We start from the raw sequence: 24,279 nt of genomic DNA on the forward strand, positions 1-24,279 counted from the left end.
GCCGTTTATTATGGCATGATTCATTGCCAGTTATGTATCTTCAAAACTGCTAAACTGTATAGAGATTATCAACAACACAGTAAAAAGATTTCACCCAATCAAACATGTCTGCATCATATAAATCCACATTTCAATACATCCAGTCACAAGACTTACCCCCTGGCAATAAAATCATATAAATAAAATTCATAAACAAGTTTTACCAATAAATCTGTGCGCATCATATAAATGTAATTTAATCTAGGCTGACAAAGCCTTTAGTCCCTAAATAAATTGTCTTTCAGCTGGAAAAGCTGCTGTAGCAGCAGAAAAAAGAATAATCCAAAACATCTTTGATTATCCTGTCACTTCTCTCTTCTCCGGTCAGGAATGGCGACAGGAACAAGAATGATGGGTAAAACAAGATATTTCCTGTCCCCTTGAGAATTTTCTGGCGAAAAAAATAAATTACTGCCACTATATAGATGGCGGTACCATTTTGAGAATATTCTGGCGTTGAGTTTGTCTTTCGTACATTTAGCGGTTTAGTAAACCTGCCATTAATGTGTACGTAGAGTTATTTTCAGCAAATGGGATAACTGGCGAAAATATATTTTTGCGCAAGAAAATTCTCAAATTTATATTAACCGCAGGTTAGTAAACTGGTGAAAACATATTTGGCGACAAACGTGTCTATATTTTGTGCGCATATCTTTAGTAAACGGACCCCAAAGTATTTAAGAACTGTGAAGTTGGATTCCATTATGGTTAGTACTGTTAACCTGTACACTAGAGAGATGAAGAAAGTGCAAGAACAGGGGTTGAACCAAAGGGGGAGGGGCAGAAAACAGAAATGTCAGATTAGGCAGGGTAGCTTGTTCAAGGCATAGTGTATTTTTCCTGCTAAATGCTGTAATTGTCACTGTCCCTTTACCCCACTTTTACACCCCTTACCATCCAAGGGCCACATTTTTATGAAAAATAGAAGAATATATACCACCTACAGAGAAGGTAAATGTAAGCTCTAGACACAAATAGAGTCGTGTGAAACTTTGTTTTGTGTGATTCTCAGACTGTGTGTGGATCCTCCAGACATTTTTCGCACCGATTAGAAGATTTTTGTCGACTACCGATAAGATCTCTGCATGTAATGCCTCTCTGATAATATCAATGCGTAACTGTCACTACTAATCGTCGGACATGACTTTCCAGAACATTGTCTGATTTGTTCTTTTTACTACTTTATTTAATCTGAATGTGTAGTTGCAGGTCGGAAGATTGCAACATACGATTGACGGATCTAAGAAAACAATTTGCACTTCAATTTAGAAAAAAATCCCAAAATAAATTCAAGCTGAGCAAAGTGACTTTAAAGGAGAAGGAAAGCTCCAAGACAGATTAGCCACAATAGTGCAATCTAGAACGCTATATTTATTCTGCAGAATTCTTTACCATACCTGAGTAAACAGCTCTAGACACTGTCTCTGTTTGTTTAGGATAGAAGCTGCCATATAACCTTAGTGTGACATCACTTCCTGCCTGAGTCTCTCCCTGCTCACTTACAGCTCTGAGCTCAGATTACAGCAGGGATGGGAGGAGGGAGGGGGAGAGGAGCAAACTGAGCATGCTCAAGCCCTGCCCTGGAGGTTTATGCTGAAAACAAGAAGTCTGATACAGAAGCCAATGTGTACACAATAAAAGGAAAGAAATGTTGTGTTTCTTTTGACAGAGGACTCAGAGCAACATTACTTAGAGGGTTTACTGGAGGGTTTACTGATAAAGCTTACTTAGTTTTAGCCTTTCCTTCTCCTTTAAAATTTTTTATGTTTGTTTTTTTGAGAAGTACTGATCATATACAGATGCCCCACTTCACTACTGGTTTATGCACTATAACAAGGGAATTAACACCAGAAGCAATTCAGGCACAATCTTTCTACCAGAAGCAGAAGAAACAACAAAAAATAATGGTCACAGGGAGTGAAGGGATTTCTGTATTCTTGCCAAATTAACCAGTGGATGAACAAATCTGCACAGCAGAATTTGTATGAGCTGTGAAGTCTCTGTTCCCTTTGAAATCCACTCTGCGAGGTGCCATGTATCAGGCACAGAAACTCCGGTGAACATCAGGTCCCTGGGGCGAGGATTTAATGATACCTTATCAGAGATGCTGCAATGTGTGAAACTCTCATTCAAAGCAACTGGAATGGCAAGTATAACACAAATGCTGGCTGTGCAATGTGTAGATCCCTGTCAAAGGAATATTGGCACAATGCATCTTATTGCACAAGCTCATCTGACTAATGGAAACAAAGGTAGAAGTGCACACTGCTCCTAACATCATAAAGGGACAGTATCATTTATAAAATGTTGGTATACATTAAAAAAAAAAAGCTGGTATATGTATTATAACACAATGTGTAATGTTTAGTAGGGGCAGATTTATCAAGGGTCAAACTTCGAGTTCATGGGAGTTTGAAACAACTCACATAAACTCCCATGAACTCGAAATTTGGGGGGGGGGGAATGACCAATCAAATTTTTTCCAAAAAATCAAATTTGAATCCAGGACGTCCCCCATAGGCTAAAACAGCAATTCGGCAGGTTTAAGGTGGCGAATAGTCGAATTTGAACTCTTAAAGGGCCAGTACATGATACACTTCAAAATTTGAATTTTTTTAAAAAACGCAAATCGAATTTTAACTATTCCCTAGTTGAATTACATTAAAGGCTGGTTTTGTTTGTATCTTAGTTGGGACCAAGTACACGGTACTGCCTTATAATCACAGAGAAAAGGGATGCCCATAAATATTTTTTATATTTTGGTTCTGTACATTACCACAATGAATTTTCAATAAAACAATGCAGTTGAACTGCAGACTTTCAGCTTTAATTCCGTGGGTTGAACAAAAATATTGCATAAAAATGTGAGGAACTAAAGCCTTTTTTTAAGACAATCACTTCATTTCAGGGGCTTTAAAGTAATTGGACAAATTAAAAAACTGAAAATAAAATATTCATTTCTAATACTTGGTTGAAACCCCTTTGCTGGCAATGACAGCCTGAAGTCTTGAACTCATGGACATCACCAGATTCTGGGTTTCCTGCTTTTTAATGCTCTGCCAGGCCTTTACTGCAGCGGCTTTCAGTTGACTGGTGACTGACTTGGCCATTCAAGAATATTCCACTTCTTTGCTTTAATAAACTCCTGGGTTGCTTTGGCTCTATGTTTTGGGTCATTATGAAACGCCTCCCAATCAATGTGACTGCATTTAGCTGGATTTGAGCAGACAGTGTCTCTGAACAGCTCAGAATTAATTCGGCTGCTTCTGTCCTGTGTCACATCATGAATAAACACTAGTGTCCCAGTGCCACTGGCAGCCACGCAAGCCCAAGCCATCACAATGCCTCCCAAATGTTTTATACATGATGTGGTATGTTTTGGATCATGAGCTGTTCCACGCCTTCTCCATACTTTTTTCTTGCCATCATTGCCACCAGAGGTTGATCTTGGTTTCATCTGTCCAAAGAATGTTTTTTACTGAACTGCGCTGGTTTTTTTAGATTATGGTAGACTTGAATATCGATACGCCTACCTCCTGGCTGTTGTGAAGGGGTTTCTCTTCACCATGGAAATGATTCTGTGATCATCCACCACTGTTCCGTGGATGTCCAGGTCTTTTTGTGTTGCAGAGTTCACCAGTGATTTCTTTCTTTCTCAGGATGTACCAAACTGTAGATTTTGCCACTCCTAATAGTGTAGCAATTTCTGGGATGGGTTTTTTTTGTTTTTGCAGCTTTAGGATGACTTGTTTCACCTGCATGGAGAGCTCCTTTGAACACATGTTGTTTATTCACAGCAAAATCTTCCACATACAAGCACCCCCCCCCCCTCACATCAACTCCAGGGCTTTTATCTGCTTCATTGATAATGAAATAACGAAGGAATTGCCCACACCTGCCCATGAAATAGCCTCTGGGTCAATTGTGCAATTACTTTTGGGCCCCTGAAATGAAGTGATTGTGTAAAAAAAAAAGGCTTTAGTTCATCACATTTTTATGCAATCTTGTTGTTCAACCCGATGAATTAAAGCTGAAAGTCTGCAGTTCAACTGCATCTGAGTTGTTTCATTTAAAATTCATTGTGGTAATGTACAGAACCAAAATTAGAAAAAAGTTGTCTCTGTCCAAAGATTTATGGACCTAACTGTAGTTTTTACAAAGTTGGATTATTTGGATAAAATGGAGTCATTCATGCAGTATGCAGTAATTCTGAGCTTTCTGGATAACGGGTTTCTGGGTAATGGATTCCATACCTGTAGGAACACATATTTATAAAACACCAACATATTCCGAAGAGCTTTAACAATAAATAGATGTGTTTATCACGCATATTTACATACAAAAACCTACAATAACAGATACAAGAATTAAAGCAGACCCTGCCTTAAAAGTTTGTGATCTAAAGGTTATTTGGGGTGAAGTTAGGTTGATGTCAAGAACACAATTTTTTTTTCTTTTGCCAACATTTAAATGCTAATCCTGGCCTTTACCACCTTCTCCATATTCCACTGATTTAAGTGGCATCTACCTGCCAAAATGCACACAGGCACTACATGTAGGGGGTTATTTACTAAACTCCGAATGGCAAAAATCTGAAAAAAATTTTAGTGGAAAAAAAACCACAACTTTTTCAGGATTTATTATACCCCGAGGATGGAAAAAGTCCAAATCCGAAAATCCGGCATCTCAGACCTGCCGAGGTTGCATATAAGTCCGTGGGAGAAGTTCCAAATATATCTTGATCTGTCCTGGATTTTGTGCAATAATCCGAAGATTTCGTGGTTTTCAAGTGCAAATAAGTTTTTTTTTTATAAAACAAAAAAGAGTTTTTTTCCCCGCAAACAAATTTTCAGAAAAGTGTACCTGAAAAAAAACCTGTGTGGATTTGGTTGGAGTTTTTTTTCATAAAAATATTGAGATAAATGAAGACTTTGATAGCTTGCACAGTATTGAAAGCTTGTGTTCCCTGTCACTTTCAGCCTTCTTGATGGATGATAAGAGTTTTACCGGGTAAGAACTGTTTTAATCTGACGTTGTAAAGCAAACTACCATTATACACAGAAAAGGGGGAAGGTGGTTCACGAAAGTTGAACTTCCCCTTTAATATAGTGAAACCCTTGTTATTCTTTATTGTTACAAAACACATCTTGTATTTCAGTAGATTAAGAACCTCCTCAGCTTTTTGAATGCCGAGACGTCAAAACACTAATCAGACACGTTTGAGCTGGGTTCTCATATTCTAAAAAAAACAAGCTTTGCGTTCCCAAACAGTACCCACCCCAGAAGGTGCCTGGGCAGATCATGCTCACTTCTTTGTTCTGCACAGAGAAATATCGGAAAATATATACATAGAAACAATAATGTGCATAAACAAGCAACTGGATCATTTGATTTTAAATTATAACCTAGTAATTAAGTACAAGGGGTACTTGATGTGAACTTTAAATATGTTTCAACTTGAATTAAGCAGAGAGAAGCAGAAGAGAAGTTTTAACCTCTCTGCAAAGTGAGCAAAAATGATCCACCCTTGAGTTGTTAGGGTTGGGTACCCTGGAAAATGCTTTAGCTTCTGTGTGTGACCTCTCATACACATTAGAACTGGTTACTAGGGTAACTGACAATAGCAAGATAGTGACGCGCTGCAGAAAATATAGTCCAGGACCCACATTTAGACAAAATAATGTTTGATTGTATCGGTTCCCAATCAATGGAGTAAAAGAGCAAAATAAGACTTGGTAGCAGTATAGGCAGTGCGAAATGTATATACAGGTTTGGAAGTAGCAGCATTTTGATGACATGAATTCTGCCTGGTTGTGCTTGGTTTAAGGTATACAAGGAATCTACAGTATAAGTGAAGATTTCTATTTTTTTTCTCCAACAACCAAATGCCATAAAAAAATCAGCACCAAAATGGTAATATAACTTATCAGCTAGATCTTTGGCTTAATTAGGTTTTTTGGCATAGGTGGATGATTTAGGACAAAACAGAAGGCAAACTTCCATGCAGAAAGTGTTGGTTTAATGCAACCAAACCTAAATATCAACTGGACCCTAAGGGACAGGTTTCTGATGAATGCTGAGGGCTGCAATGTCAACTACACTAGGAATAAGGGCATGTGTGCCCGAAACATGTAGTATGTTACACTCCTAATAAAGGAAGATTTGCAGCAGAGATCTGATACTTCAGCGTCCTCCATTTCTATTTGGCCTATTTGAATTAATGGTGCCTGGGCAGGAGCACAGGAGGTACGTGTGAAGAGGTCTACATTATAGACATACTGTATCTGCTAGACCTGTTCTATTTGATTGGACTAATAACTGGAATCCCACAACTGAGGGCTAAATCCAAAAGGGGTGTTTAAATTATAGAACCCCATTGGAAGGCTTTTCCACAGCAGTAACATGTATTTGCAGAACATTTGTAGCTTATGGTTGACCAAGAACAGAGGAAAAAGAGAACACTGAATGCAAGTTATTTTTGTGCACCATACACAGTGCAATCATTGCAAGTGAGGGAGGCCGGAGCCAGTGGCGATCCTGGCCGCTCTATCGCCTGAGGCAGCAGCAGTTGCTGCTGCCCCCCCTCCCCTGGAAATTCGCTCTTAAAGTACCAGGAGCAGCATTTTTGCTACCCCCTGGTACCTAGTGGGGCGCTGCCACCTGAGGCGACAGCCTCAACTTGCCTCATTGGCAAAGCACACCTGGCCGGAGCCTAATATTGAGCCCCTGTAGGGGCTGCTGCCTTCACAGGTTTGGGACCTAGATCAGGGGTGTTTCCATAAGTGTTTGGCCTCCAATAAGGAGTCATGATGTCTCAGTTCGGATCAAGCACAAGGTACTGTTTTATTATTACACAGAAAAGGAAATCAGTTTTAAAAATGTGAATTATTTGATTAAAATGGAGTCTATGGGAAGAAGGTATTCCCAAAATTCAGAGCTTTCTGAATAACTTATTCCACACAATGCTGAAGTGCTCTACCTCTGTATGCTTTCTTTCGAAATCAGGTGCTCAGCAGTAAAATACCCCACCTGCCATGGGTTAGGGAATAGCCCTTTGTCTACTTGAATTGGAGCCAATAATAAAAAACACATTCATCTTGTCAGTGTGCCGCAGTGCTTTGAGTTTTGCATGAGCTTTCTGAATAATGACTTTCTGGATAATGGATCCCCCATAAGTGTACCATTACAGAACTTGAAGAAGTCAGGGCAAGCACAAGCACAGGCGAGAAAGGCAAATGTTGTGTTGTGAATAAAAGACAGTTACTGAGAGTATTAATGACTATTGTATCCTACTGAAACTGCTTGATTCTTTCCCTCCCAAAGGAAATATGGATTTGGCAGTCTTTGTAGCCTTACAGTGGTGCTGGTAATGAGAATCCAATATCCATGGATGCATCCGTGCATGAGAAGTGTGGCATCCAACAGCAACCTCAGTCTCTCTCCTTATAACCCGCAACTCATTCTTTACATCAATCATTACAAGATAGGCTACAGACAAAAAGGAAAAATCACACAGCCACAGACTGTTAGAGGAATAAAGGTTCCCTTTTTGCTTGCTATTATGAGCTCTCCTATCTCACATCCAGACCTCTTTATTCCAATCCATAAAATAAGGCTGCAGCCTTTGGTACTGAACCCTAATACAGACTCGGAAGAGATAAATCAATGGTTGGTTTTGTTCAGGGTTTGTTTAAAGCCACATGAGCTGCTTGTTAGACACACAGCTGATTCTACAGAGAATCAATATGGCATCTAGGAATAATTATACTTTGCCTTTTTATTTCAGGCTCCATGGAAAATGTTGCCTAAGCACACACACACTTCATTCAAAGCTCTGGAATCAGCAGTGTTTGTATACAACTGACTTTCTTCGGCACAACATTGTTTTAATTAATTCATTTACTGTAGCTCATTTGGGGTGCTTTTACTTGCCCAGCCAACATGGGATCTCTAGCTTGTTAGCTATCACACTAGTGATGCTCTGCATTTGTAGGAAATAAAGCAAACATGGACGATATTTTCCAGACAGTCACAACTAAAGGTGTCAATAGACGCATAGATAATATAGTACGAAACTAATTTTCGTCTGATATTCATTGCGTGTATGGTGGAAAAAGAGCCGACCGATATCGGCAGAAGACTTGGATATCGGTCGGCTCGTCGATCAGGCTGGAAGGGAAATTTTGATTGGGCACCTTTGAAGGTACCCAAACATCGGCCATTGTTAGTGGTAGAATTCTATTGTTTCTTCCCGTATATCTACCTGTATATCTGACGATTCAGCTCTACACGTGTGTATTGAAACTAACGATCTTTCTTGGAAAGATCTTTTCCAAGAAAGATGGTAATTGCTACGTCTATGGCCACGTTAAGTCTTATGGGGAATGCAAGCATGAGCAAGTGCACTGAGACCTATGGGTTGTAGGGCACTGATAGAACAATACAGAATGTCCTCTGTTCCATGGAGCTTTATATTTTTGCTGGGAAGGGTCTGCAGTTTTAGGCAACTAAGGATACAGAAAGGCAAGATATGTTAATAAATACCAAAAAGGTCCAGCTTGCAGCCACCAGAGGTTGGAGATTGCACAATAATTCTTAATAGTACCCCCAGAAACTATTTGTAACCGTGATGGTAACGAAGAGCTACAAACAGAGTCTATCTGAAAAGAAAATACATAGTCAAGAATCTACAACAGAGAAGTAACATCACCATAGTAACAGAACAAAAATTGCCATTTAATAGAAGACAGGCTGAAGGGTGTACTTGTTGCACTGGATGTCGCAGGCATCTGCAGAGTCACACAGATTTAGCACTGGGAATTGGGGATTTAACAAAGCTGTCGTTTTCTGGATTTGGCTGAACACCAGAAATGCATTTGTATGTTCAAAAATGTTGTCCAGAGCTTTAAAGTAAATGACTGAATTATGCAAAAAGTGCTCAGATTTGGATTAAGTGTTTCCCTAGTAGGATAGAGTCAATATTGTGCTGGGGTGCAATTATGTTATAAAATATGTACTATTTTGCATCTAAGTAATACTGGCCCTCATGGAGCACAGTTTGTACTTGATACTTCCAGAAATTGCATGGGACTACAGCCCACTGCCTCCTATTGTTCTCTAGGGGAAAACCGTAGACACCCCCATGTTTCCCACTGTCAGGAAGTGACTGGCTGCCACTCCAAACATCCATGTGTATTTCCCTGAGGTAGAATTTTTGTTTGCAAACAACTAGTAAGAGCAGTGGTGTAACTATAGAGAAAGCAGACCTCGCAGTTGCAGGGGGGCCCAGACTGTGGGGTCTGCTTCCTCTATAGCTAATAAAAAAACACCTCCCCAGCCATTCTTTTACCAGCAAGGAAGGGGGAAGCAAGTCGTGCTGGATTGGGATGGGATTTTATTGCAGGGGGGACCAGCACATTCTAGTTATGCCACTAAGTAAGACCAAATGAATAATGTGAACCCAACCAGGTCAGCAAGAATGAGACAACAATCTGTATTTGAATTTTGCATCAATACACATTTGTAACTGTAATTGCTATTCAAAGCAGGATCTGTCTGACGGTTTCTGTCTGTACTACTGCTTCTGACTGCGGAAAAGTGCATCACAAGCCAGCTGAAACCGGAGAACTAACTTCTGCTACATCATTTCAAGAGTGAGAACCAGTATGGCAGAAAAAAATAATAAAGATAGAGTTTGTGCTACTGCCACACTAAAGAAAAATATAAATAGTACCACTCAAGAAATAATTAATGAATCAAAAAATTACGTTATTAAGTTAGTAACGGAGGATTCACTCACAGTTCACCTCAGTCCCACGGTGCAAAATCCAAAACACTGTATCCAAAAAGAATGTGAGGACCTCCAATAATAAAGAAACAAATATATAAAAAGTAGAAAAATTTATTAGGACATAAGACCTAACGCGTTTCGTGCCTATTGGGGCACTTACTTATGGGCTAAATTTTTCTACTTTTTATATATTTGTTTCTTTATTATTGGAGGTCCTCACATTCTTTTTGGATACAGTGTTTTAGGCAGAAAAAAATGTCTGATTTCAACGGCAATTGCATTTACAATGAACTTTCAAAAAGTACTTACCTTTTGAATTCATATAGATATCTATATTGGGTAGTTGCTTAGAATGACATTTTCTTTCATTATTCCAACGTTTGGGTAGATGTCCCCTATAGAGCTATCCTTTCATCAATATATACCAAGGACATACTGTGTTGTAAAGTTCTGTACCATTCTGCTCTACGACAGAGTAGAGAATAAAGAAACCCAGCAGTCCTTTGAATACATCATGTTCACATTATAGTTATGTAGAGAGCAGAGAATGAATCACAAGGGCACAGCGAGTTCAATGCTTCTCTGTCTGCATGACTCATGGTTTGTATTGTTTACACCACAGGAGCATGAAAAGGAACTAACAAAGTAGTGGAGAGATGTAGAAAGTAAGGAAAAGGCAGAATATACAATTCACACCACTATTTAGGGTAGGGGCACACTGGGCGATTCGGGGAGATTTAGTCGCCTGGCCTGCGGCATAGCACATGCGGCTCTTCGTATTCCGAAGTCGCCCGAAGTTTCCTCATGAGGCAACTTCAGGCGACTTCGAAATATGAAGCGCCACGTGTGCCATGCCACAGGTGACTTTTCATTATAGCTGGCGCTAGACCGAGGGCAGGCCTGGATTTGTGGAAAGGCCACCTAGGCCGGATTTTAGGGGGGCGGCATGCTGCCCAACCACACCCACATTAGTTCAAAAACACTGGGGATGTGCAGAAGATACAGTAATTTTGTAAATTTCCTGTGCCCAGTCCACATTGCTCAGGTCCCGATCATGAAAATTTGCATAAATAAAGGGGGAACACGGGTGACGAATGGCAGTGGGTCTAGGGGCACCCGCTATGTAAATCCGGCCCTGACCGAGGGAAGGCATTCGGGGAGATTGCCGCAAAGACGAGGCGTAGTCACCAGGAGACTAAATCTCCCCCCGAATCGCCCAGTGTGCCCCTACCTTAAAGGGGTTGTTCACCTTCCAAACAGTTGAGTGGTTTTCAGATTGTTCACCATGAACAAATACTTTTTTCAAGTGCTTTCCATATTTTATTTTTTACCGTTTTCCAAAAATGTAAGTTTAAATCTAATGTTCCTGCCTCTAGTGTTTCAGTTTGGCAGCTCAATGATCCAAGAATATTCTGCACTATTACAATTTGCTAAATTTAATTGATATATTTAGTTGATACATTTCTCAGCAGTAGCTGTGAAGTATTAGCAACTATTGTATCAATTCTAACAGCTGCCTTTAATGAAACTCAGGAATTCTGTTCAGCAGGGACAAAGATATGTATCAACTAAATGTATCAATTTAGAACAGTTAAAGAGTCTGCGACGCCCCTCTCAGCTGCTTTAAAAGGTGAAAAATGCTATATTAGAAATTAAAAAATATTAGAAAACCTGCCTCAAAAAGTAAATTGAAAAAAGTCTCTATTTCTGGGGAACAATCTGAAACCAACTGAACTGAAAAAAGTGAACAACCCCTTTAAGTGGTATTATTTTATGAGCGTATATGTAATGATAGGATGTAAACCCAAGTCACAGCTGGAAAAGGAACAATAAAATGGCAACATGATCATTCTGTGATATATTAATGTGATTATTAAACGACACCCCTATAAATTCTGTCAGTGCTTGGGTCACATGACCAAGGGAACACTGATGGCGACACATTGCTTGGCAAGTGCATGCACTCTCACATACTGTGCTGGATACCGGACACTGATCTCTCTTCCGCTACTCTGAGATAAGCCAAGAAGTTGATACCTTCCAGATGAACATAATTCCTAATCATTATAACTAATCATTATAACTAATGCTAACCACATGGGACAATTAAAGGGGTGCTTCACCTTTCAGTTAACTTTTAGTTTGTTATAGAATGGCTAATTCTAAGCAATTATAGGCATTTTTTAAAAATTGTTTTGAATTATTTTCCTTCTTTCTTGGACTCTTTCCAGTTTCATATGGGGGTCACTGATCCCATCTAAACAATAAATGGAAGGCTACACATTAATAGTTATTGCTGCTTTTTATTGCTCATTTTTCTATTAACACCCTCTCCTATTCCTAGATCAATCTCTAATTCAAATCAGTCCATAGTTGCTAGGGTAATCTGGACTCTGGGCACCAGTTTGCTGAAATTTCAAAAGGTAAGTAGCCCAAAAGCCACAGATAATAAAAAATGAAAACCTGTTGCAAATATTACACTTTCCATCATACTAAAAGTTAATTTACAATAGGACTCCACGAGCGATTTTGTCGCAATCCGTCGCGCTGCGACAAAACGCATGCCACAAAAATAAGGCAAGAGATAGAATTGATCCAACGCTATCCAACGGATGCAGACGCTGCGTGCTGTACGGGTTTTTCATACCTCTTTATCCCACATCCTGTTTATTTAGCGACAAGTGTAAAATTCCCAGTAAAAGGGCATCAGAATTTCTCTGGAAATTCAGATCTTAATTTCAGGTAACTGAAAGCAACTCCAAGCATGTGCTGGAATCAGCAGAAATGTAACTGGGGGCATATTTGGAAGCACAATATTGTACATTGTATATTTTTGTTTATGTAGGTATACTTCAGAACAATGCACTCTACAGTGGAACAATACATTATTGACAAAAAAAAGTCAAGAAAACCCAGTCTAGTCTACAAAACTTAATTCTACTAGTTACTGCATGTCATGACCTGGATCAATAAAAATGTTCACAAGCTACATTAGAACAATCAATTCTTAACAAAAAAAAAGTCAAGAAACCCCAGTCTAGTCTACAAGACTTAATTCTATTAGATACTGTATGGCATGACCTGGATCAATAAAAATGTTCACAAGCTACAACTTATCTTACTACATCTGTCTAGATCCCTTCCACATGCTGAGATTTGGCACAGTTGTGTGTAAATTCTTTAGGATGGTCTTTGAAGTCTGATTTAAGTGGTCATACATAACAAACAAACATTCAAGGGCAAACAACATCCTAGGCGAAGTATCGCCTTAAGGTGGCCATATACGTAGAGATCCACTTGTTTGTCGATTTCGCCAAATGAGTGGACCTCTCCGCGATATGCCCACATTGAGGTGCGTGATGTCGGGCTGATCTAATCATGAGCCCTAGGGCCCAATGATAGGATCATAATGCAGCCAATACGGGCAATTGGATCGCAGGACCGCTTCAACAAACAGATGTGGCTATGATCCGACAGGATTTTTAACCCTGCCTGATCGACATCTGCTCGACTTTCAACACGGGCCAATAAGCTGCTGACTGGGTCTGTCAGCAGCTTTTAATGGCCCGTGTATGGCCAGTTTTAGAGAGTACAAAATACAATACAATTAAATGCACAGCAACACGGATTAAAAGATAAGAGGAGACAAGAAGATGCAGGCCCCTGCCCCGTAGAATTTAAATTACCCCTGTAAAAGAGCTGGTACAGAAGCTTAAGACAAAAAGGCATATCATTTATGCTAAATCTAAACAAAAGCTTTGGGACAAACATTCAGGATAATTATTCCATACAATCCAAACAGTGGTTGCAGCTGACAATACTGCACCAGAATGGCTGCGAGCATACATCATATAGAGAATCAGTCCTGGAATAAAATGATGCTTGGAAATAGCTATATTCTTGTTTTTGTTGGTTTAATATGGGTTTTTCTTCTATTGATCCAGCCACTTATCACTCCCTTGAAGTGATTCATAGAGAACTGACATCCTGGTTAGAAAAAAATAGAATGTTCCAAGTGGGAGGTAGGACGGAAAAGTCCAAGCAGCACACTGAATACCTAGGACCCCTGCACTCACTGTTTTTCTTTGCTATCCTGAAATTGGCTCCTGGCAAAAGAGTCTCCGTTATTATAGGAAGAGGAAAGCAGAGTCTCTAAATAATCTGTGCTCCCAGATTGCTGTCTTTTTATAGCTTAACTTTAACATCCTGCAACTTCAGCCGTCAGGGATTTGGAGTAAAAAACATCATCAGGAGAGCCACAGATATCACATCCCTGCAATAAAGGATCATTTTTTCCCTTATTTATATAGCAATCACACATTTAAAGGAAAACTATATCCGCAAAATTAAATCAAGCAACAAATAGCTTACGTCATATTAACTAGCATATTAAAGAATGGCAACTGCATCAAGACAACAGGAACATTAATCATGTAGAAATGATGGTATCAAGCATTTTTGAAGCACTAACTGTACATACTACGCCTTAGTTATCATCAATATGTGTTTATTTATGAGACAAGGCCTGATCTTTTGCTTCTAATTATAATGTGGACAGAACACGTCCCTGCATATCCGCACTTATGCAGAGCTGTTGACTTTCTCTGAAGAGTTGTTGGGAGATATGCAGAACATATCTCCAGGTTGTGACCATACCTCCCAACTGTCCTGTTTTTCGTGGGACAGTCCCGATTTTGACAGCTCAACCCACGGTCTCAGATTGTTACTGAGATGTCCCGACTCTCTCTTTGATCTCCTGAACAGCCAGAAAAAGTTTCTAAAACCTAATCGGCAGAGAGCCCAGAATACTCAGCAGCGATACTTTTTGTAACAATTTAAAATAAGCAAAGAAACAATTGTAACTATAAGCAGGTCTCTTGGGGAAACTGTGACTTGCAGCTTAAAGGGCAATCACCTTCATTACCAAAACTGTAAAACCTGACCCTAAAACCCTCAGAAATGTGTTCAAACTTTCCATAACCTGCTAAATTTTGCAAAATGGGCATGGTAATTAGGGGGTGTGGCCATAAAATGGACGTGCTCAAAATCTTTTGCACAGCAAAACTTTTTGTCCCTCTTTCTATTTTCATGTTGGGAGGTATGTTGTGACGCCAACAGAAGTTACGCCATGCACAAAACTTCTCCTGGAGCCACCGAAACCGTGGAGCGCACTTTTCCCCACTGATGTTGCTGAAATGACCTAGGCATTCACACACCAGAGTTTTGCCTACAAATTGCAGGAAATCTACATCGTGGGAATACATCAGAGTGATGGGAGAACAGAGGACAGAGTTGAAAATTTGGTAACTCCTGAAAAAAATGGGGGAGTTGACAGCTCTGCTTGAGGCAAATAATATGTCAGCTTCCACTCAAATGTATGGTTGAAATAAGTTCTCCATAAAAAGAAATGATAGGTCAAGACTAGATGCTGTTGCTGCTGAAATTGCTGGAGAAGTTTTAAAATTCCCTCAACCAAAGCAATGTGGCAGCCACCATGCATGCAAATATGTCCTGAGACCAAAAAGCTAAGCTCTCTAATGTATACAACCAATATTCAATAACTGTATATTAAGTTGCTTTTAAACAGTAAACATTCCATGTATAAGAAAGAAGCATAACAATCACAATTGGGATTAGACTTTAAATGCACTTGTAATTTCAACAGTGATTTATCGGCCACCAATTTGGCATCTGCATAAAATGAACAACATCCCCAGTACTAACATTAAAGAAAACAGTTGCTAGGAAATGCCAGCAGGGCTGCATAATAATAACAAGTCTATGCATAAGGAAAGCATATGGTACCTCAATATGCGGGTGACAATGCGCGTCAGATTGTGGTTGCAGGGGTTCGGAAATATGATACATGCTTCAAAGTAAGAACATATTGTTCCGTGTCAGGGCTGTCAGCTCTGGTCAGTGTCACAGCCAGGAACAATGCTATCTAAACCCGTTGGAGATACAATATATTCAACACGACTTCCTGCTTGGAATAGAACCCCAGCCAGGCAAATGCTTTGTTTTTATTAAAGTACTTGCACACTAACAATGACTGCAGCCAAAAACAGGATGTCAACATAAAGTCCTAACTGCATTCACTGAATGGCTTCAATATATTTCATAGCAAGGGGTCCAAATCAAATGGTCGGTGTACAAGGGAAAGAAAATCAAAGATTGGCATAGGGATACTGAACTACAAGTCCATGACCTGTATGATCCACCAACCAAAAGGGTCAGGGCTCTATGATTTTGCTATGCCAAATGTAGACAGCTGGGCATAGGTCAAAAAAACTTGAATAAAATGTAATAGATGGTCTTAAGCCCCCATAGACGCAAAGATTTTTCTTTGATGAACGACCGTTTTTAGTGCAATCCAAAAAATCCGTCAAATTATCGCGAGGTTAGTGGGAATCGAACGATTGTGCATTTTTAGACCGACATTGGTCAGAAAATTGACAGCTTTACATTTGCTACTTTTCTAGTAACCCAATAAACTTGGTTATCCTGCAAATATCAGCATTGTAGGGCTCACTTCTTGTGCCCATCCCCTACATGTGGTGTGGAATAGGTTACTGTGCAGAGAGAGCCGACTTTGTCTAATCTCCAGCTCTCAGTACCAAACTGCTCTCTCAGAAATGCTAACAAATATATCAACTATAAACAGGTTAATTAGCTACACTAATAGGCCTATTGAAACTTGTATATGACTCTTCCCTGTCTGCCAGCAGCTTTAATGTAAACGCTGTAACTAAAGGGTCAGAGGTGTTTTCCATTCCCATTGTTCATTCCCTTTGTGTAAGGGGATTCCTGTTCTTGCAACAGATTCTTTGGCAAATCCACCAGTGGGAGTAGATATATCGGTGCATTATACAATCACTGGCCGAATGGATGAATGTGCAATACACCTGATGCAATCATTCAAATGGCTGCTAAATCACCACCAATAATGTACAATCTAGCTACCAGCACATGCAGCTAAATAGTCCAATAATCTCTATGTTTGACAGTCAGCTGCAAGTGGAAAAATGGAACCGCAGTGAATGGGAATCAGCTCAGATAAAACATCTGAATAGTGTAACTGTGCATTTAAAGGCAAAGGCATGGGTGGGTGCCATATACACCCAAAGGTAAAAAGGCACCCATATGCAGTATAATACTTATTTATCCTCAACTACTCAGTAATTAATTCTAATATGCCCCTTCTCCACCGAGAGAAAGGTAATAGGTACTGAATCCTCTCTTTATATTAATGAGAATTTTACCAAATGCTCTAGGCTCCCTGCCCAGTGGGTAATGACCTGTAAAACATGTATGCGTATTGTGTGTGACCTAGTGGAGGAACAAAGAGTGTGATCTGCAAGAAAAGAATTAAAGCCTAACTTTCCCTTTAATATTTAATAGTTGACATATCCTTATTGAATAGCATCAAGCGGTTGCCATGCAGTAAATATCAAAATGTAGTACACGTAGGAATTGGACAAAGCAAGGTTAGTAAAATAAACACATGCCTATACGGCACTACATGGACATACTGGCATTTTGCTTTCTCCTGTAACTGTCTAACTGTCAGGGCTGAATGAAAATCCAATTATGTATCCAACTAGCTGCCTTACCCCTTCTTTGAATTATTCACTAGCAGAGGGAGGGGTGTATATATATATATATATATATATATATATATATATATATATATATATATATATATATATATATATATATATATATATATATATATATATATATATATATATATATATATATAGTTTACAGGCTCTCTACTTCCATTTAACCCAATTTTTGAAAACGTATCACAGCCACATAAAAAATTATCATTGTCTACACATTAACAATAAAATTAGTGTAACTTCAATGTTAAAAGTGAAATTTATTTAGTAACGTTTGGCCCTTTTATCGCGAGCATTTTCTATGCGCACAGTATTTCATAACAAGATGACAGTTACTGTACATAGAATAATGTGTTCTATTGATCAGCATTCAGGCTGAGCTCCTGAGTTAGGAAACCTATGGCTTAGTGGGTCCAATTAAAGGTACAGTTAAGTTGTATATATATATATTTTTTTTTTTAAGCCCTTTGGATAGCTATGCTGAGCTTTTTTGCTGCACCCGCAGTTTTGGGTAAAATATTCACTATTATTCACATGTCTATGATAAGGCTAGACAAAGAATATATTATGTCAAGGGCTATGGGAATCAACAATTAGTCATATAAATGACTGTAGCCTGGTCAAAGGTCTGCTGGAATTACTGTTCACATGGGTGCCCAGCCATAACAAGCCAATAAACTTTTCCAGGAAAAAAAATCCATTGCTTAAATATTTCCCAGCACAGAAATGTATATGCAGTTGAGTAGATATCACAGAACTACTGCAAAGTTCTTGACGGTTCCTATGTGGCTGCAATGAGTACAGGATAGATGAGTGCCAACGTTTATGACTAATTGTGTTAGTTGAAAAACAACAGTGACAACCAGCATGGTCTGAGGTTAATGTCTGTAGAAGGCTCGCTTCTCTTTAAGGTCATTTTCGATCCAAGTCTCCCAGTGAGTCAAAATGAGCACCAATTTTTTTCTATACATATACCTCAGCCTTTATTTAACATATAATATTAGCCCCTTGTATGCCTTGAAATTACAGGTATGGGACCTGTTATCCGGAATGCTTGGGACCTGGGGTTTTCCAGATAAAAGATCTTTCCCTAAGTTCAGTCTTCATACCTTAATGCTACTAGAAAATCATGTAAACATTCAATAAACCCAATAGGCCGATTTTGCTTCCGATAGGATTAATTAAATCTCAGTTTGGATCAAGTCCAAGGAACTGTTTTATTATGAGAGAGAAAAGGAAATCATTTTTAAAAATGTGGATTAAAATGGAGTCTATGGGAGGCAGCCATTCCATAATTTGGAGCATTATGGATAACGGGTTTCTGGATAACGGATCCCATACCTGTACAAATATTTCATTACAAGGTTATAATTTCAATCAAATCTGGTGTGGATAATTAGCCAGTTGTCTTAAAGGAGAAGGAAAGGATATGGCCAAGGCTAAGGCCAAATGTTAGGTACCCCAAGTGATTGTATATACAGTACTTACCTGAAACCCCAGGCCAGATCAGCAGAAAACTGCACTGGCCTGGGGGTTATACCAGTGAGCACCACGAAGCAACCCTCTTACGGCATTTTCTTCTGCAGTTGAACGAAATAGCCGACTTTTTAGTTAAAGTTCGGCTTTTCGTTCTACTGCGCATGCACAGCCGCGTGAAGGAAAGAGGAAGAGAAGAGGATCGCTCCGTGGTGCTCACTGGTATAACCCCGGGCTGGTGCAGTTTTCTGCCGATAGGAGCACCGGCCCGGGGTTTCAGGTAAGTCAATACAATCACTTGGGGGTGCCCAACATTTGGCATCCCCAAGTGTATGGAACCTTTCCTTCTCCTTTAAGAAACATTTATCTATTGAAAAATCGGGAGTCCATATAGCTATTCTGCATGGCCAAAGGGACCAGCCCCAGTTCCAAGGCAGTCAAATCCAAAAAAGTTTATATCAAAAAAGATATATATCCCAAGGCCTTTTAGAGTAAAAATAAGAATAATTTATTGAATTTCACATTTAAAAAGTATTCAGTACATACCACCCTACATATCCCACTTTACGCGTTTCGCACCTTCCGGCGCTTAGTCATAGGTTGAGTAATCTCACAATCTCAGAATACAAACGCAGTTAGCTGCAGCTAATAGAAGGGATGGGTAATCAGAGTTAGTTTGTTTATAGTGATAATATACAAGTCAGGAGGGGAAAGGCCTGTTTAATGATAAACCCAATGTACACTGAACAGAGCGGCACCGGAACAAGAGCTATGAAAATATCCACTAAAATGCTCTCTATTTGGGTGCCGAACCCTTTTTTCTTTGTTTATAAAATGAAATTCCGTGGCACTCCATAACATCTGCAAAGTGCAGAGAACAAGCAGTGGAGTTTATTCTTTCTGTGTACAAAGTGCAGGTAATGATTTACGGCAAAACCTTGTGCACTGGATGAGATCATTCATTTCCTTCAGCACAAGACTGAGTGCCGATGATGTCATTCACGGGCATTGTTTATCCTTAAGGCTGGGAAATCATGCCATCCCTCTGTTTCTTTACAATCAATGACTTCTTCCTGGGCATGTATGATATATATATATATATATATATATATATATATATATATATATATATATATATATTATATATATATGAATTACAGCAGGTAAACTGTGGAAATGGCTCAAATTGCTAAGGTCCGTGGTACCTGTAAAATCATTAGCTTGCACTTCAACCCTTATATATAGGACTTTGAAAAAGTACCAAGGAATAGAGGAAGGAGCTATAGACAGAGATCATGTTATACACTGTGTGCACACGGATTGGCTATAGCCCCTTCATTCAGAGGGAAGAGCTGATTATAGGCTGGCGCTACATCAGGAACAGAATTCGGGTTTCCCTTAGATCAGCATACAGCAGGCATAGTGACTGAGTTACCGTGCCTCTAAACTGATCATTCGACTCAGACCTCAGTGGATGCAAAAGGATTGATGAACTTCACAGAAACAAAAGATGAGCCTGAAAGTAACAGGGGCATCTAATTCCCATGCAGTATGAGCAAGTCACTCCAATGCCTTGGCATGCCAGGAGCACAGTCACATCTGCATCCACTAGGGTTGCCACCTTATCTGGAAAAATAAAATACCGGCCTTCCTATATAGTTATCGTTTTTTCCCTATTAATAACATTTGGGATCAGCCATCATATTTATCGGCCAGGCCGGTGGCAACCCTAGCATCCACTGCCATTCACTTTGTATCCATTAGGAATCATTATAATCATGTCAATGTCTAAAACAGTGGGCACCTGGGTGTGTAGCCCCTATACACCAGCCCTAGCTCCTCTAGATTACCCCTCGAACAGACCATATGGCTGTCTGTAATGAGTATAAACTATGCCCAAGCCCCATGCTGTATAAATGCATGTTAATAATAAGAATTCAATCCTTAGCCCCCTAGGCCGTCCCTAGAGCAGCAGCAGCCCCCCCTGCCAGTCTGCAAAGCTTCTCATTTGTCCCTAGAAGTCTCCAGACGAGTCCCCAGAGACCCTGTCACAGTTGCAGTCTCTGCCAGCCTGCTCTAGATTGTCAGCTCTTGGGATCAAGGTTTTCAGTCGCTGGGATTTCTTTACTACAACATGGGGCGATATAGTAATGATATATGGGCTGCATTAACACTCCCTCCCCCCGGTGTCCCTGTAATACAAATGAACACACTGTAGCAGTCGCCTCATGTCTGCCGTTGCCTTCCTCAGCCCCCGTGTGACATCCCGGCATTACTGACCTTCCTTCAGACTTTTCTGGCTGCCGGGATCGAGCCATTCCTTCTCCTTCAATGGATCCAAATCGCCGGCAGATAGAATGTCGGAAAAGCAGTAGTGCTGCGGCGGCTGCTGCTGTTGTTTCTTGCTGCTATCAATCATGGTGAGACTCGGGCTCTAGAAACCAGCAGAGACAGAGAAGGAGCCGCAGAGCGGGCATTTACAATGACATAGTCTTCCCTTCTGCAAAACGGACTCGCTCCCGCACCGCATTCTCCCACACAGCAGAGCTCAGGAGACAGACCAGAAGCCACGCCCCCTTCTGTCGCACAGCTCCGCCCCTCAGCAGTTTTGCTACTGGGCTCCCAGTCACTTCCCTTGCTGCAGTTTCTTTATTGTTTCACAGGGGTCACGTCCATGTGGCTGGGATTATAACTTACTGGGCATGTAGACGACATTCTAAAAGAATTTACAACATTGTGTTTTTTGTTTTTTTAGCTTTTTATTCAACAGCTCTCCAGTTTGTAATTTAAGCAATCTAGACGCTAGGAACCAAATGAGCCTAGCAAACATGAATTAGGAAAAGATCTGAATGGAAAGATGAGGAATAAAAAAAAAAATTAAATCTGTGGATGTTTTTTTTAGATGGGGGTCAGTGACCCCGTTTTGAAAGCTGGAAACAGTCGGACGAGGAAGACATAGTAACTTTTCTGGTAAAAAAATACCGGCCTTCCTATAAATTTATCTTTTTTCCCTATTAATGACATTAGGATCAGCCATCATTTTTGAAAAAAGACACACATCCATCAAGTTCAACCTTTTTTTTTTTAACCTGCCTAACTGCCAGTTGATCCAGAGGAAGGCGAAAAAAACCCCATCTGCAGTGGCGGAACTACCGGGGGAGCAGGGGGTGCGAGAAGGCCAGGGCCCGCACCCCCGGCAGCCCATGTGCCACTGACAAATGCGGTCGTACGGAGGGGGCGGGGCCCGGCTGCGCGTCACGCACCAGGGCCCGCCGCCCTCTAGTGACGCTACTGCCCATCTGAAGCCTCTCAAATTTGCCTCAGAGGGGGAAAAAATTCCTTCCTGACTCTAAAATGGCAATCGGACTAGTCCCTGGATCAACTTGTCCTATGAGCTATCTCCCATATCCCTGTATTCCTTCACTTACTTAACACCATCCAACCCCTTCTTAAAGCTATCTAATGTATCAGCCTGTACAACTGATTCAGGGAGAGAATTCCACATCTTCACAGCTCTCACTGTAAAAAACCCCTTCCGAATATTTAGGTGGAACCTCTTTTCTTCTAATCGGAATGGGTGACCTCGTGTCAGCTGGGAAGACCTACTGGTAGACAATTTAAAAACTATAAAGGAATAAATAACGACAAGACGAAAAGTTGCTTAGAATTAGCGGTTCTATAACCAATTTAAAGTTAACTTAAAGGAGAAGCAAACCCAAAAGTTGAAACACCTCTACCCCCCTACCCTACATAGACCCTCCTCCACCAGCCTAAGTGTTACCCCGGGCAAATGCCCCTAACTTTTTACTTACCCCTCGGTGCAGATTCAAGCATAGAGTTCACAGACGCCATCTTCAGCCACTTCGATATTCTTCGGAATGAGACCAGCATTTCTGCAATTTTCATGAGTTTCGGCACATAGGCAGTTGTCACAACACAGAAAACTGCTCCAACTGTGCATGCGCCGATACACTGGTCTAATTCTGAAGATTACCAAAGAGAACAAGATTCCGCCTGTGAACTCCGCTGGACAGAATCTTCACAGAGGGGAAGTAAAGACTTAGGGGCATTTGCCTGGGGTAACACTTAGACTGGGGGGAGGAGGGAGGGGGTCTATTTAGGGTAGGGGATAGGTTTTTTTTTTACTTTTGGGTTTGCTTCTCCTTTAAAAATTAACCACTTTTTTATGGGTTTATTTGATATTTAGTCATGGAAGCATGCAATGTTCAGGTATATACTTTCTCTTCAGTAAGGTAGGAAATAATAGCTAAATAAAGGCACATTGTTAATTTTAAAACAAATCTTGTCCATATATGACAGTGTAACCTCCCATTTAGACTAAGGGGTAGGTTCCTCCTTCACACTGAGCACTTAATCTGTACTGTAATTATATTTTATATTTATGTACATTGTATTTCTAATCATGCACTTATTGTTACTTATTAATGCAGTGACCCCTTGTTTGTTACAACTAATTTAATGTTTTGCTGTACAGTGCTATACAAATAAAAATATATATATATACATACATACATACATACATACATACATAAGCAGGCCCAGATTGGCAATTTGTGAATTCTGGCAAATGCTCGAGGGGCTGCTGTTAGAGGCCACAGACAGTCACTATTTATTGGGCTAGTGAGGGGCTGTTTAAAATGCCAGGGCTTGTTTTGAAACCAAGTCTGGGCCTGGCTATACGTTTTCATGTAATTTTTCTGCTATATAGGCAGAATTCCTAGGGATATCCTTAACTCGTTAGCAAAACTGCCTGGTCCACCCCAAGAACAACAAACACAAGCAAGCCCTGTAAAAGCCTACTCTCTCCAGAATGTTTGTCTCTATGGGGTGGGGGTTAATACATAAATCAGCAGCGTTACAGGGCAGTGCAACTGAGCAGCAGCTTTGCCCAGCAGATTGGAATGTTTAGCACAGGGGGAATGTGTAGTGCAGCAGCAATTATGATAAGACATTTCTATGACTCCAGAAGTTGCAGAGGTTTTTCTGCTGCATACAATTAAAACACGAGAGGTGCTACAATCTCTGTATCACATCCAAATCTCTGTATCACATCCAAAGCCTGCTCTTCTGTTCTGCAGAAAAGGGCTGTGCCTTTGACTAAACTGTACACACCCCCCCCCCCCTACTATTTTCAAAATGGGGTACAGGTATAGGACCTGTTAACCAGAATGCTCAGGGCCTGGGGTTTTCCGGATAACATCTATTTCCGTAATTTGGATCTTCGTAGTTTAAACGTCTACAAGAAAATGAAATAAACCCAATAGGGTGGTTTTGCTTCCAATAAGGATGAATTATATCTTAGTTGGGATCAAATACAAGCTAGTTTTA

General features: G+C 40.2%; 1 protein-coding gene across 9 annotated transcripts in view; it reads right to left on the minus strand.

Moving 5' to 3' along the window:
* Positions 1 to 24,279, minus strand: part of LOC100301959 (uncharacterized) — a 206,519-nt gene that overhangs the window by 47,173 nt on the left and 135,067 nt on the right. Inside the window, 1 exon segment of one of the 9 annotated variants that reach the window (NM_001161394.2) lies at positions 21,211 to 21,399. The exons of 6 other annotated variants lie outside the window; for them this stretch is intronic. In NM_001161394.2, coding sequence (NP_001154866.1) covers positions 21,211 to 21,349 — 139 coding nt within the window. In that variant the 5' untranslated portion in view covers positions 21,350 to 21,399. 9 annotated transcript variants of the gene reach the window in all.

The sequence above is a fragment of the Xenopus laevis genome, chromosome 9_10S (genome assembly GCF_017654675.1).
Source record: "Xenopus laevis strain J_2021 chromosome 9_10S, Xenopus_laevis_v10.1, whole genome shotgun sequence".
Taxonomy (NCBI): domain Eukaryota; kingdom Metazoa; phylum Chordata; class Amphibia; order Anura; family Pipidae; genus Xenopus; species Xenopus laevis.